This window comes from Trachypithecus francoisi, unplaced genomic scaffold, assembly GCF_009764315.1.
Source record: "Trachypithecus francoisi isolate TF-2019V2 unplaced genomic scaffold, Tfra_2.0 Lachesis_group15, whole genome shotgun sequence".
NCBI classification, from domain to species: Eukaryota; Metazoa; Chordata; class Mammalia; order Primates; family Cercopithecidae; genus Trachypithecus; species Trachypithecus francoisi.
Genome location: NW_022681460.1, coordinates 58,039,665 through 58,052,604, shown reverse-complemented (window position 1 = coordinate 58,052,604; position 12,940 = coordinate 58,039,665). Strand labels below are relative to the sequence as shown.

Sequence of the window (12,940 nt, the reverse complement as noted above, 5' to 3'; positions counted from 1 at the left end):
AGGGCTCCTCTAAGAACATGATGTTGGAGCTGAGTTCTGCAGGAGGAGAGCAGAGCTCATTCTAGGTCAAAGAATGGCATGTTTGAAGGCCTAGTGGTAGAATGTATGTGGTTTTTCTAGAGCCCTGTGCAGGCCATCGTGGTTGGCCCGGTGGTGGAATATATGTGGTTTTTCTAGAGCCCCGTGCAGGCCACCGTGGTTGGCCCGGTGGTGGAATATATGTGGTTTTTCTAGAGCCCCGTGCAGGCCAGCGTGGTTGGCCCGGTGGTGGAATGTATGTGGTTTTTCTAGAGCCCCGTGCAGGCCATCGTGGTTGGCCCGGTGGTGGAATGTATGTGGTTTTTCTAGAGCCCCGTGCAGGCCACCGTGGTTGGCCCGGTGGTGGAATATATGTGGTTTTTCTAGAGCCCCGTGCAGGCCAGCGTGGTTGGCCTGGTGGTGGAATGTATGTGGGTTTTCTAGAGCCCCGTGCAGGCTAGCGTCATTGGCCCGGTGGTGGAATATATGTGGGTTTTCTAGAGCCAATATATGTGGGTTTGCAGGCCAGCGTGGTTGGAGGGAGATTTCCTGCGGGCAGCGATGGTGGGTCCCACAGATTGACTTGGTAAGGAGCTGGCTGTGGTGGAGAGGAGAGGAGGGGGTCAGGACGTGTCCTGGATTCTGACTTGGACATCTGGGTGGATGGGGTGTCTTTGAGGTCAGAGAGAGGCAGAGGGGAGCCTGTGGATGTCTGGGCAGGAATGTTGCACAGAGTTGGAGGAAGCAGCCAAGGGAAGCAGCATGTGGGAGATAGAAGCTTGGGGAGGTTATGGAAGCCATGGTCTGGGTGAACTTGTGAAAAGTGAAGCTTTGTCTGCAGGGAGGGGCGACTAGAAGGGTCTTTACCTCTTCTATCTTGTGGTCATCAAGAGGCCTAAATTCTAGTTAGAGCCCTGCTGTTTAAGCGGCCATGTGGTATTGAGGAAGCCGTTCCTTTCTCATGTCAACAAATGTTAATTATGCCAGGCATTGTAGCAAGTGCTAGGTATGCAAAGATGAGTAAGACAAAAATTTCACCTTGAAATTAATAGTCTGCTGGGGAGACAGGAAAATATGTAGATTGGATTATTGAGTGGTTTAGCTCTGACTTCAATTTGCTAATTTGTTAAGAGTTACAAGAAAAGAAATTTAGGAAGTTCTTTTTATGTGATAAATCCTGTGGTATCTCATTTAATCCACCAGCAACATTGCGAGGTGAGTATGACCGTATTCTGTTGAATAGCGTAAGTTTACATAGCTAATAAGCGCACAGGCAGGATTCTCACCCAGGTTTGTCTGACTTGAAACCCCCTGCCTGCTCCCTTACAACCTTTTCTTCAAATTATGTTACTAAACTTTGGATTTATTTTATATATTAGAAAAGATGTAGGAATCTGAAGTGGTCAGTAGGTGGTCACCTAAAGACAGATACGGTATTGTACTTGCATAGCAAGAGTAGTAAAGGAATGGGAGGTTTCTTGGGAACCGGTGTAAAGGTTTCTGTTGGGATCTGCTTCAAGAATGCTGATGCTTGGATTTAAATATCAGTCTTTATGAATAGCTTTGGTGGTGAGTCCAAGGCTCTGTCTCCCCTCAACACCTCTTCAGTGTTTTCATTGATGAAGACTTGGGTGAAATGGTGTGCTGATTTCATTGATGGTTGATGTCAAGCTAGAAAATGCAGTTGCTATAATATGTTAGATCCAAATCAAGATCTGTAAAACAATCTCATCCTGGTAGAATGGTGTTCAGAAACAAGCGAAATGCAAACAAGCAGAGATAAAGACAAACTTCTACTAGGGTCAGCTCACCAAGTGTCTGATCGGAGATGGGGAGGTGGGGTTTAGTCAGCTGATGGTGGGGATGGGGCTGCCAAGAGTGCAGAGCTCTTAGACTGCATTGTTAGCAGTGCAGGTTCTGGAGAAAGGAAGCAAGAACTGCTCCCCCACACCCCCATAATACCTTTTGTGTTGAGGGGGCTGAGAATGGGTGTATGTCACACAGAAAAGGGAAATAGCTTACAGCGCTCTTCAAATATGTTACCAAAAGACCAAAGTAATACCAATGAGTATAAATGACAGGGAGCAAACTTTTGTTACATAGGAGGAAGAAATTCATAACATTCATTGTAGATGCTTTGAAAGGATTTGTATGTACATCACTTATGGACCAGTGAGGCTCTCTGCAGTTCTAAGATTCTGAGTTACATTGCTGAATCTTTGAATCTTTGGTCAAGGTGTCTTAAGAATTTTGATCATGTGAGAATATATTAAAGTGCTTTGGAAATGCATGGTATATGTTGTTATTATTTGATAATGTAAGTCTGGGATCTTTGGATGGGTTTCTAGAGTGGATTCCGTGAACTCCTCTGACACTGTATGCTAAATTGGGGATTCCATGGTTCCACAAATACATATTTTCTCTGCACCTAGCTTAAGAAAACCAAAACCAAGACCAAAAACACAGGCAGTGGTCGTATTTCTAAGTCAGTTATGAGTGTTTTGAGGTCTCTCCCCCAACATTGCTAATGACGTCATGGTTAGAGGGCACCAATGATTTGATAGTTCTTAGAGTTAATAACAAAACAACTTTTTCTGCCTTGTCTAGTATCTTTTTTTTTTTTTTTTCAGTAGAGAAGGGGTTTCACCATGTTGGCCAGGCTGATCTTGAACTCCTGACCTCAAGTGATCTGCCCGCCTCGGCCTCCCAAAGTGCTGGGATTATAGGTGTGAGCCACCGTGAGTGGCCAGTCTTGTCTAATATCTTAGAATCCCATTTCTTGATCCTTTCTGTACCATTGGAAAATGTGGCAAATATTCCTGTATTGACAAAAGAAGAACTTGATATGAGATTTAGGAAGTTCTTGAATGTGTTGATACTCACATTCGAAGTTCCAACGTGTTAGTTCAAGCCTTAATGAGCAGGCACTATTTTGTTGTGCATTGAAGTAAAAAACATAGTGGTTTTAGATGCAGGGTTGCATGTTATCCTACTTCAATCTGACGATCATGTGTAGATGCACGAGACCAGAGAAGGGACTGTGGATCTGAGGCGGGAGACTTGACTCTGGTCTGAGCCCTGCCACCCCAAGCCTCTCTTGTGTCATCGGGCATGAGAGAATCTCTTTGGCGATTACATTCTGCAGTAGTGGTGGCAGTGGTAGCTGAGATTCTTGGTTCTCTGTGGCTTAGAGAGGAGTAGGTACTTGTTACGAAACAAGGGGAGAGTCTTTAGTGCCCACTCTTACTTTTGCCATTAACGGGTTTTTATGCTGTTAGGAGAAGAACCTGACCAGAGTGTGCATTCAGTATTATCATTGTCTTTACTTATGTCTTCTGCAGGTGTGTACAGCAGCTCTGAAGTCTGTCCCATGGTGGCTTCAGGGTGGTGCCACTGGCACGTGGTGGGGGACCTCTGCGGTGAGGTGGAGTGGGTGCCCACTACCCACTGTTGTGTGTGTGCCGTGACCAGGCGGGTGTGTGAGGGTGGAAGACAGGCTAGACGGCCATGTTGCATCCACCTCCTGTTCTCCCTTTACGGAGGGCCAGAGTAGTGTTTGTAGTATGCTCAGGGAAAAACAGAGGCGTTCCGAGCTATATTTAGACACCATCACAGAAAAGTAAACACAGATTGCTTCCCGATATGACAGCAACTATTTACAGGCCACCGTGGCTGACCCCGATCCTTATCGAGCTTGTTTCACATGGCTGTGATCCGTGTGCATCAGCATTGAAGAAATGGCACGTTACCTGACATGTCCTCTCCATGCCCGTGTGTGGTCCACTGTGTTGGTTTGTTACGGCTGGGCCGTGGATTCTCTACTTCTGTACAGTTGGGCTGTTCCATTTTTTCTCAATGAGTAGGTGGACCCTGGGCTCCAGGTGCTGCCATAGCCCCTGTGATCTCTGAGAGCCTTTATAGCGCTGATGAATTTGATGTTCATAATCATTGCAAGGTGGATTTTATTTTCCCTTTAGTGAATGAGAAAACTAAGAAATAAGGTCACAGTGTACTCGAGGTCCCAGGTGGGACAAGGCTGTGAATCCATTCTGAATCCAGAGCCCCTGCTTCCTTGCTGGGTAATGCCATTCAGTATACAGTTGCAGATGTGAATAAACATCCCCTGCCCTGTTTGAGCGAGAGAAATAGATCAGAACAGATTACAAAAGTTTTCTTTAGTTACTGGTAAGAGAATGTTGTTTCCCAAACAATGGTTCAAAAGGGAGAAGAGTTTTCTTTTCTATCAGCTCTTGTTTAATCCACATGCTTAGAAATGATTTTAGATCAACAAGATTTGATAGTTCTTTCTGTGGGTTTTTTTTTTTTTTTTTTTTTTTTGTGAAGCGTTTCTCCAATTTGTGGTTGAAGGAATTGGGCTGAAAAAAGTAGTAAAATATGATATTCATAAAGACATCTAATAAACTATGTCCTTAACTTGATATTTAGGAGCAAATACAATTACATAGATACCTTTTACTACAAATACATGTGTAGGGATACTCTGAAAGTGTGATAACAGATTATCTAAATATGAAAAGGATAAAGTATATCTAAAGTATGCTGAAAGTATATAAGCAGGTTGTCCTTTAACTTGGCTCATCTTAAAAAGGATAGTTGGATTCCCAGGCCAGCCTCTGAAAGCCTATTTAACATGTAATACAACTGAATTGTGCTACCCAATATGTTTAGAAGAATCTGTATACAAACATTTCTTAAAAATAAACAATGTATTTCTTCCTTAGAGAGAGAGAGAGAGAATAACTCCTACTTACATGTACATCCAAAAGCTTACTTTGAATAAGGAGGAAGAAAGTCTTATCAAGTAAAAAAATTTCATTAAAAGCCAACTAGCTAAAACCAGACTGGTTAGGTTAAGAGCTCTTTGAAAATGGTGTTGTATATATTGTGGACTTCACAGCACTTGTCTTATGTTCTGGAATTGAAACTCAAGCTGCAGCAGTTGTGGAATGCCATCTAGAAATGAAAACATGCTTGGACAACCTAGAGAAGTTGTTGAGAACTGTTTTTGATATGGATGATAACCCTGATAGAGCATAAACTTTCAGTGAGAAATGAAAATGGTCATACCCGGATAGAAGTTAAAAAAAATACATAAAATTGGCTGGGCACAGTGGCTCATGCCTGTAATCCCAGCACTTTGGGAGGTCGAGGCGGGCGAATCACTTGAGGTCAGGAGTTCGAGAACAGCCTGGCCAACATGGCAAAATCCTGTCTCTACAAAAAATACAAAAGTAAGCTGGGTGTGGTGGCAGGTGCCTGTAATCCCAGCTACTCGGGAGGCTGAGACATGAGAATCACTTGAACCCGAGAGGTGGAGGTTTCAGTGAGCTGAGATTGTGCCACTGCACTCCAGTCTGGGTGACAGAGTGAGACCCTGTCTCAAAAAACAAAACCACTTAAAATTGCTTCAGATTAGATGTGAATATGAGAAGCAGCTTGGCCTTTCTGTTTTCCAGAAGTCCTAGATTTGTGTTTTTTTTTTTTTTTTTTTTTTTCAGACGGAGTCTTGCTCTGTTGCCCAGGTTGGAGTGTGCAGTGGCACGATCTTGGCTCACTGCAACCTCTGCCTCCCAGGTTCAAGCAGTTCTTCTGCCTCAGCCTTCTGAGCAGCTGGGATAGCAGGTGCCCGCCACCACTCCTGGCTAATTTTTTGTGTTTTAGTAGAGACGGGATTTCACCGTGTTGCTCAGGCTGGTCTTGAACTCCTGAGCTCACGCAATCCACCTGCCTCAGCCTCCCAAAGTGCTGTGATTACAGGTGTGAGCCACCGTGCCCAGCCAGTTTTTGGTTTCTTCAAGGGACTAGTAGTGAGAAGCAGGAGTTGAGACCCGCAGTTGTACATTTTTAATGCTCAAAATAGTGAGAGTACACAGCAGGAAGGATTTGGACTATGGATGAATATTTAATAATAGGCCATAAGGAGAGGTTAAAATTAAATAATTTGCACTGTATGAGTATCTGCTTTTCTATCTGAAGTCTCATTGAAAGATATTTGATGCATTTTGAGAGGTTCAGATAATCTGTGTATTTCATGCTTTCAATTTTCAGAAATCTCAGGGTTAAGCTAACATTTTTGACATGGTGCAAATTAACTGAATTTTAAGTAGGACTGTGAGAGTTGATGGCAGTGATGAGACAGATATTACAAAACAATTTTAGTCACTGATAAGATGAATTTGCTGCACTGTTATCTATAGCATTAAAACATAGACATTCCAATCATTTTCCTGTTCAACATTTCTGCTTTAATTAAGGCAGTTTTGGTCGTGCACTATTTGAAGTGAAATAAGTAGACGTTTCCTATGCCCTGGGCTGTCTAGATTGAATGTGAAGATAGGACTGCCTCAGGGCCCCGTACTGGAAATTTAGCCTGAAATTTGATTTACTCAGCCTCTCCATAGGCCCTTCATTCAGTTGGCTGATTTTGAAATCACCAACTCAGCCTTGATTTTCATACTTCCGTAAAAAGTTTTACCTTTTTCAGGAAAATCTAGAAAATAATCACATTTTATTTTTATCAGGCATAAATTCTAATTTAAATAATTATGAGAAAATGAATTCTTAGCCCTAGATTTTAGTTTCATTACAAATATATCAACATATATGTTTGTACACTTAATTATGAAGGCGACTCAGGTTGTGCAAAATCAGTATATTGTTTGGGCAAAAAATGTGCTGTCATTTAATTTCTATCATTTTTTTTTTTTTTTTTGAGGCGGAGTCTCGCTCTGTCGCCCGGACTGGAGTGCAGTGGCCAGATCTCAGCTCACTGCAAGCTCCGCCTCCCGGGTTTACGCCATTCTCCTGCCTCAGCCTCCTGAGTAGCTGGAACTACAGGTGCCCGCCACCTCGCCCAGCTAGTTTTTTTTGTATTTTTAGTAGAGACGGGGTTTCACCGTGTTAGCCAGGATGGTCTTGATCTCCTGACCTCGTGATCCGCCCGTCTTGGCCTCCCAAAGTGCTGGGATTACAGGCTTGAGCCACCGCGCCCGGCCTAATTTCTATCATTTTAAGTCCAAACACTGTCTTGGCTGGTGAAAGTAGTAACAGTTTAAAATTGCATCACATGGTCAATTTTGAGCAGAACAGTTATTTGTAGGCTGTGGGTCCTGGAGCAAAGCACCCTCTTTCCTCCTGTGTCCTCCACAGAGCTTCATTCAGGTGAGATGGGTTCCTGGCACATTCCTGTGGATCCCTTGGGACTGAGCTCAGTATTTCCTATAGGAAGCCTTTGTTAAAACCCATCCATGGCAGACCCAGTGAGACACCCTCTTCTCGCCTTGCCTTGGTACTTTGTCCGTTCTGGATGGCTGCTGTGTTGCACTGTGACCTGTTCAGTCTGTCTCCTTCAGTGAATCTCCAGGACATGGAAGCTTGCATCTTTCTGCTTCCAGTGCTGGGCACAACGCACATAGTAGGTGCTTAGTAAATGTGTGGTGAATGGATTCACCAAATCCTTAAAGCGAACACCAGAATATTGAGGAAGAAAGAGAATGGGAAGGACCCATGCAGCCTTGGAGTGGGAGTGCCGGTGGGAGGACTGGCAGTTCTCAGGGTCTGCGCTCCTGTCTTCCGTCTTCACCTCCCCTCCGTTCCTCCTCTTCCAGCCTCAGCCGTCACTTCTGCAGTGAGATTGTCCTTGCCAAGCACAGCAGTGGCCTTCTTGTCAAGTATAGCAGAAACCTTTACCCTTCACCTGACTGCATTCCTGGACTGCATTTGGTACACCTGTTTCGTTGCTACACCTGACTCCCTTCCCTCCCGTAATACCACACTCTCCAGAGTCTCTACATTTTCTGACCATTCTTCCAGCTTGTCTGTGGGTTCATTTTCCCTTTTCTCTTAAGCGGTGGTATTCTCTAGGATTCTGTTCACTACCCATTGTTTTCCTTTCATATATTCCTCCTAAATAAAGTTCATGGGTTTTACTGCTTCCTATTGATTAATTCATCAATTAATGTGCTGGGTATATTGTTCAACTTATGCCCTGGAGATATCATAGTGAATAAAACAGAGAAAATCCCTGCTCTCTGGGAGTGGATGTCCTCTTTGCTGACTTCTCTACCTGTTTTTCTAGGTCAGGCCTTACTCCCCAAGCTGCAGCTCATTCTGTCTCTTCCTTCTGGGTATTTTCACCTGGATTTCATATCAGAGCCTCAAGTTTCCTGTGTAGACCACTGAAGGCTCCCACTCCTGGGGATATGGTGATTGGCTTCTCCCTCTGCACACTCCATCTCATTTGGCTCCTGGCTTCCATCACTCATTCGGTCTCCAAATCCTGCTGCATTTCCCTCCTAACTGTGCCTTGGAGCTGGGCTTGCTTCCTCCCACCACTGCTGCCAGTTCAGGACCTCAGCCTCACCTGCCTGCCAGGGCAACGTGACCTGCTTCCAGCTGGGTCAGGTGCCCAAGGGAGCAGTCCTGTATTCTTCTGTCAGAGGCAGCCTGAGCCTGTAGAATGCTCTGCAGGGCTCACCCATGTTCTGGCTTCTGCCTGCTTCAGCATCCTCTTTGCAAATTCGTGCTTCACGTGGATCCAGACGGTTTTTATTTCCTGATACACATCAGGCAGTTTATCTCCCTTGACCCAGTGCCTTGAGCTGTTTCTTCTGCCCTGTGTACTGTACGTGCTGTTCCTTCCCACTTTGGATGTGTTATTCTTCTTTATCCTGGGAATTTTTTTTTTTTTTTTTTGAGATGGAGTCTAGCTCTGTCGCCCAGGCTGGAGTGCAGTGGCATGATCTTGGCTCACTGCAGCCTCCACCTCCTGAGTTCAAGCGATTCTCCTGCCTGAGCCTCCGGAGTCGCTGGGATTATAGGCATGCACTATCACGCCCAGCTAATTTTTGTATTTTTAGTAGAGATGGGGTTTCAGTTTCACCATGTTGGTCAGGCTGGTCTCGAATTCCTGACCTCAAGTGATCTGCCCGCCTCGGCCTCCCAAAGTGCTGGGATTACAGGCGTGAGTCACCGTGCCCGGCCTCTGTTTTTTTTTTTTTTTTAAGAGGGTCCCACTGTGTTGCCCAGACTGGAGTGGAGTGGTGTGGTCATAGCTCACTGCAGCCTCAAACTCCTGGGGTCAAGCGATCTTATTGCCTTCACCTGAACAGCTGGGACTATAGGTACCTGCCACCACACCTGGCTAAGTTTTTAAGTTTTTGTGGAGACAGGGTCTTGTGATGGTGCCCGGATGGTCTTCAGCTTACCCTGCTAATTTTTAAGCCTTCCCGAAAGTCCCCGTGTGCTTACCTCAGTGTGAATGCAGCATCTGGCATACAGTAGGGATCAATATGTGGTTTTGGAAGGGCAGAGGAGGGAAGGAAGAAGCTGTTGGGTGAATGCTACCTGCTTCTGTAGCACCGGGTGAGGGCCTTCCTGCCCATTGCTTTGTTCCTTTGATGCCCCGAGACGTCAAGGGCTGAGGCTCCACTCCTAGCCCTCCTGTATGACCTCGGCCCTGAAGCCCAGGGCCTGACTCACCAAACCAAAAATAAAATTCAGTATCTACTTGTGAACTGGTTGTGTTTGGTAAGATGCTGATTTACATGGGGAGAGGTGCTGTGACTCATGGTCTGGGTGCTCATCCCTACACACTGCTAGTCTCTGAACAAAATCTTAACCTGGACATGTGCATGATCTAAAATCTATCTTTTCACTTTTTAATGAACACTCAGTTGCACTAAGGTTTGATCAAGACTTGAAGACTCAGTTGTAAAATAAAATTATCGTTCTAAGAATACTTTTTTTTGAGACGGAGTCTCGCTCTGTCGCCCGGGCTGGAGTGCAGTGGCCGGATCCCAGCTCACTGCAAGCTCCGCCTCCTGGGTTCTCGCCATTCTCCTGCCTCAGCCTCCCGAGTAGCTGGGACTACAGGCGCCCGCCACCTCACCCAGCTAGTTTTTTGTATTTTTTAGTAGAGACGGGGTTTCACCGTGTTTGCCAGGATGGTCTCGATCTCCTGACCTCGTGATCTGCCCGTCTCAGCCTCCCAAAGTGCTGGGATTGCAGGCTTGAGCCACCACGCCCGGCCCCTAAGAATACTTTGAAGGCAGAAAATGTTAATCACTCAATACCCTCTGCTCTTTTATTACTAGTAAGCTAAAAGGAGGTGGGTGAGCTTAACTATCATACTCTTTTCCTGTACGCATAATAGAATTTTAGATGCAAATGTTTTCTCTCTGCTTATGGTCCAAAATCTTTTTTAGTATTGTTTACTCCAGAGCTCTCTTAATTGTTAAAACCTTCCTAAAAGTAAAAAATAAAATTTCTTGTATCCATCTACAAGAAATGCCAAAGAAAGGCATCCTTAATGCCTTTCTGAATTTTTTGTCAGGTCATTGTTTTTAATATTTTCAAAACTTAAGGATAGTTGTGTTATTAATGCATATGTTAACATAACAAAAATTTCTGCCTTTGTAATAAAGAATGAATTAATAAACCGACTTCTTTGATGTCTTCACAGGGCAGCCCAATGGATCCAATGGTGATGAAGAGACCTCAGTTGTATGGCATGGGCAGTAACCCTCATTCTCAGCCTCAGCAGAGCAGTCCGTACCCAGGAGGTTCCTACGGCCCCCCAGGCCCACAGCGATATCCAATTGGCATCCAGGGTCGGACTCCCGGGGCCATGGGCGGAATGCAGTACCCTCAGCAGCAGGTTTGTGCTGGTCCGCCGACCCCCTGCTTTTTCGTGATAGTTTTGTGTTTGCCTTTTGCTGTCCACCGAAGATGGATGTTTAAGAGAATTAGGGGGCATTGCACGGATTTTCTGCTTTAATTTTTATTGTTTCTATAATCACAAGTATAATTTTTTCTTTTAAACATGGAAAGGTGCACTTCTTTTTTTTTTTTTTCTGAGGCGGAGTCTCGCTCTGTCTCCCAGGCTGAAGTGCAGTGGCCAGATCTCAGCTCACTGCAAGCTCCGCCTCCCGGCCGGGTTCCCGCCATTCTCCTGCCTCAGCCTCCCGAGTAGCTGGGACAACAGGCGCCCGCCACCTCGCCCGGCTAGTTTTTTGTATTTTTTAGTAGAGACGGGGTTTCACCGTGTTCTCCAGGATGGTCTCGATCTCCTGACCTCGTGATCCGCCCGTCTCGGCCTCCCAAAGTGCTGGGATTACAGGCTTGAGCCACCGCGCCCGGCCAAGGTGCACGTCTTAAAGTGGACAGAATACTCTTTGGTAGAAGGGCAGCGGGACCAGCTGTATTTGATAGATGCACTGTGTCATAAATTTGCGGCAGATTATAACAGATGTAAGCTCTAAAGTGAACTTGGCATTCTAACATTTCTGTCAGACTGTGTCAGATTTTGAGCTGTGAATAGACTATCTTAAGGTGAATTTTCAAGTCATTTAAAAGTCTTTTCCATGAGGATGACATGAAGGTTTTAAAATGAAAAAAAAAAAAGTTTAGTCTCCCAAAGTTATTTTGCTTTCATTTCTTAACAAATTATTTCTTCCGTACCTTTTGGAAAAGATTTCTGTATTTCATATAAGAGGATTCGATGTGCATCTGTTTTCTTAGGTCTTGATGGGTTTTGTGTTTTTACTTAAAAAAGACTTTTCCTGCTCTTAAAAGACCCAACATTTTCCTTCTTTTTCTCTAGAATCAAATGGTGTCACCTTAGATGACCATTTACCATCTAACAGTAATAAACCTAGTCTTTTGGATACTTGAAAGAATACCCCTTTATGCTGGCTGGAGGAAGGATGAAATTTGGAAAAGACTCAATTAGATTCAGACTTGTTAGGGTATTTAGTTACTAGGAGCACCAGAAAGACTTATTTATAAATCGCCATATCATGCCTAAACCCTCAGGGAGTGGGTCGGGCTGCTGCTGCTGCACATTTTACTGCCCCAGGCTGAGGCGTCCCATAGTGCTGCCACCGCAACCGACAGCAGGGCTTGACAGTGCCGTCTCAGGAAATGCTGCCATCTGACCAGACATCTTTTGTTGAGGGGGAAAAATTAGATATAACTTCTGTTCTCTCTGACGTGGATATGGAGAATGATTGATCATACTTTCCATGAGACATAGCTGTATATTAACAGTTCATCAGTAGGTTGCTTCTGAGCCTTCTGGTTTATACACTATTTGATCTGTTTTGTGAATTATTGTTTATTTCATTATTATTGTTATTAATTTATTATCGAAATTTATTGTAATTATAACATTGTGTAAGTCTATGTTATAATAGCATGACATGGTGGCACCCTCCTGTAGTTCCAGCTATTCGGGAGGCTCAAGTGGGAGGATCTCTTGAGCCCAGGAATTCGAGTCCAGCCTAGGCAATGTATCGAGACCCTAAAAAAAAAAAAAAAAAAAGAAATAAAATAAGTCTTTTATTTATATAATAAGAAATAAAATGCTGTCTTTCTTCTTTATCTTTGCTCCCACTTGGATGATTTTTTTTATGTTAAGGCCATTATGGGGGAAAATAGAGGTAGCTCAGCCTTTGAGTCCTAGATGCTGATTGAACACCCTTTGCTGTTGTCAGAAGACCTCACCCCTCAATTACTGAAGGTTACCCACTCAGAATTCTAGCAGTCAGTTGCATACTTAATTGTTCTCTTAATGTTTTCCACATTATTCCTTTTTGCCAGCAATATTTTGCTGCCCAGAGTAAAAATCTTTAGTTGTGGCTGCTAGTTGTGAGAGGGAAATAATTTGTAAATGATGAAAAGTAAGGTGAAAGAGTTGCGATTTTCTCTCCTTCATTTTAGTTTTAAAGCAACTTCACCTTTAGTTGAGAGGAAGACGGCCCAGGCAGCTGGCTGCTAAAGTCCCCATTGCACTCCGTTGTTGATTTTATGTGGGAGCTAATAGCTGTGGATGATGCTCTGGCCACAGGAAGAGAGCAGAGGTGGGAGGGTAGTAAGAAGTAGTGGGACAGGCGGAGAGAAG

General features: G+C 44.3%; 1 protein-coding gene across 9 annotated transcripts in view; it reads left to right on the top strand.

The window, feature by feature from the left end:
* The window catches only part of ARID1B (AT-rich interaction domain 1B), a 442,707-nt gene that overhangs the window by 43,962 nt on the left and 385,805 nt on the right, over positions 1-12,940 (top strand). For all 9 annotated transcript variants that reach the window (XM_033234961.1, XM_033234967.1, XM_033234968.1 and 6 more), the window contains exon 2: positions 10,502-10,696. In XM_033234961.1, the coding sequence (XP_033090852.1) occupies positions 10,502-10,696 (195 nt within the window). The remainder of the gene's footprint in view (positions 1-10,501; positions 10,697-12,940) is intronic.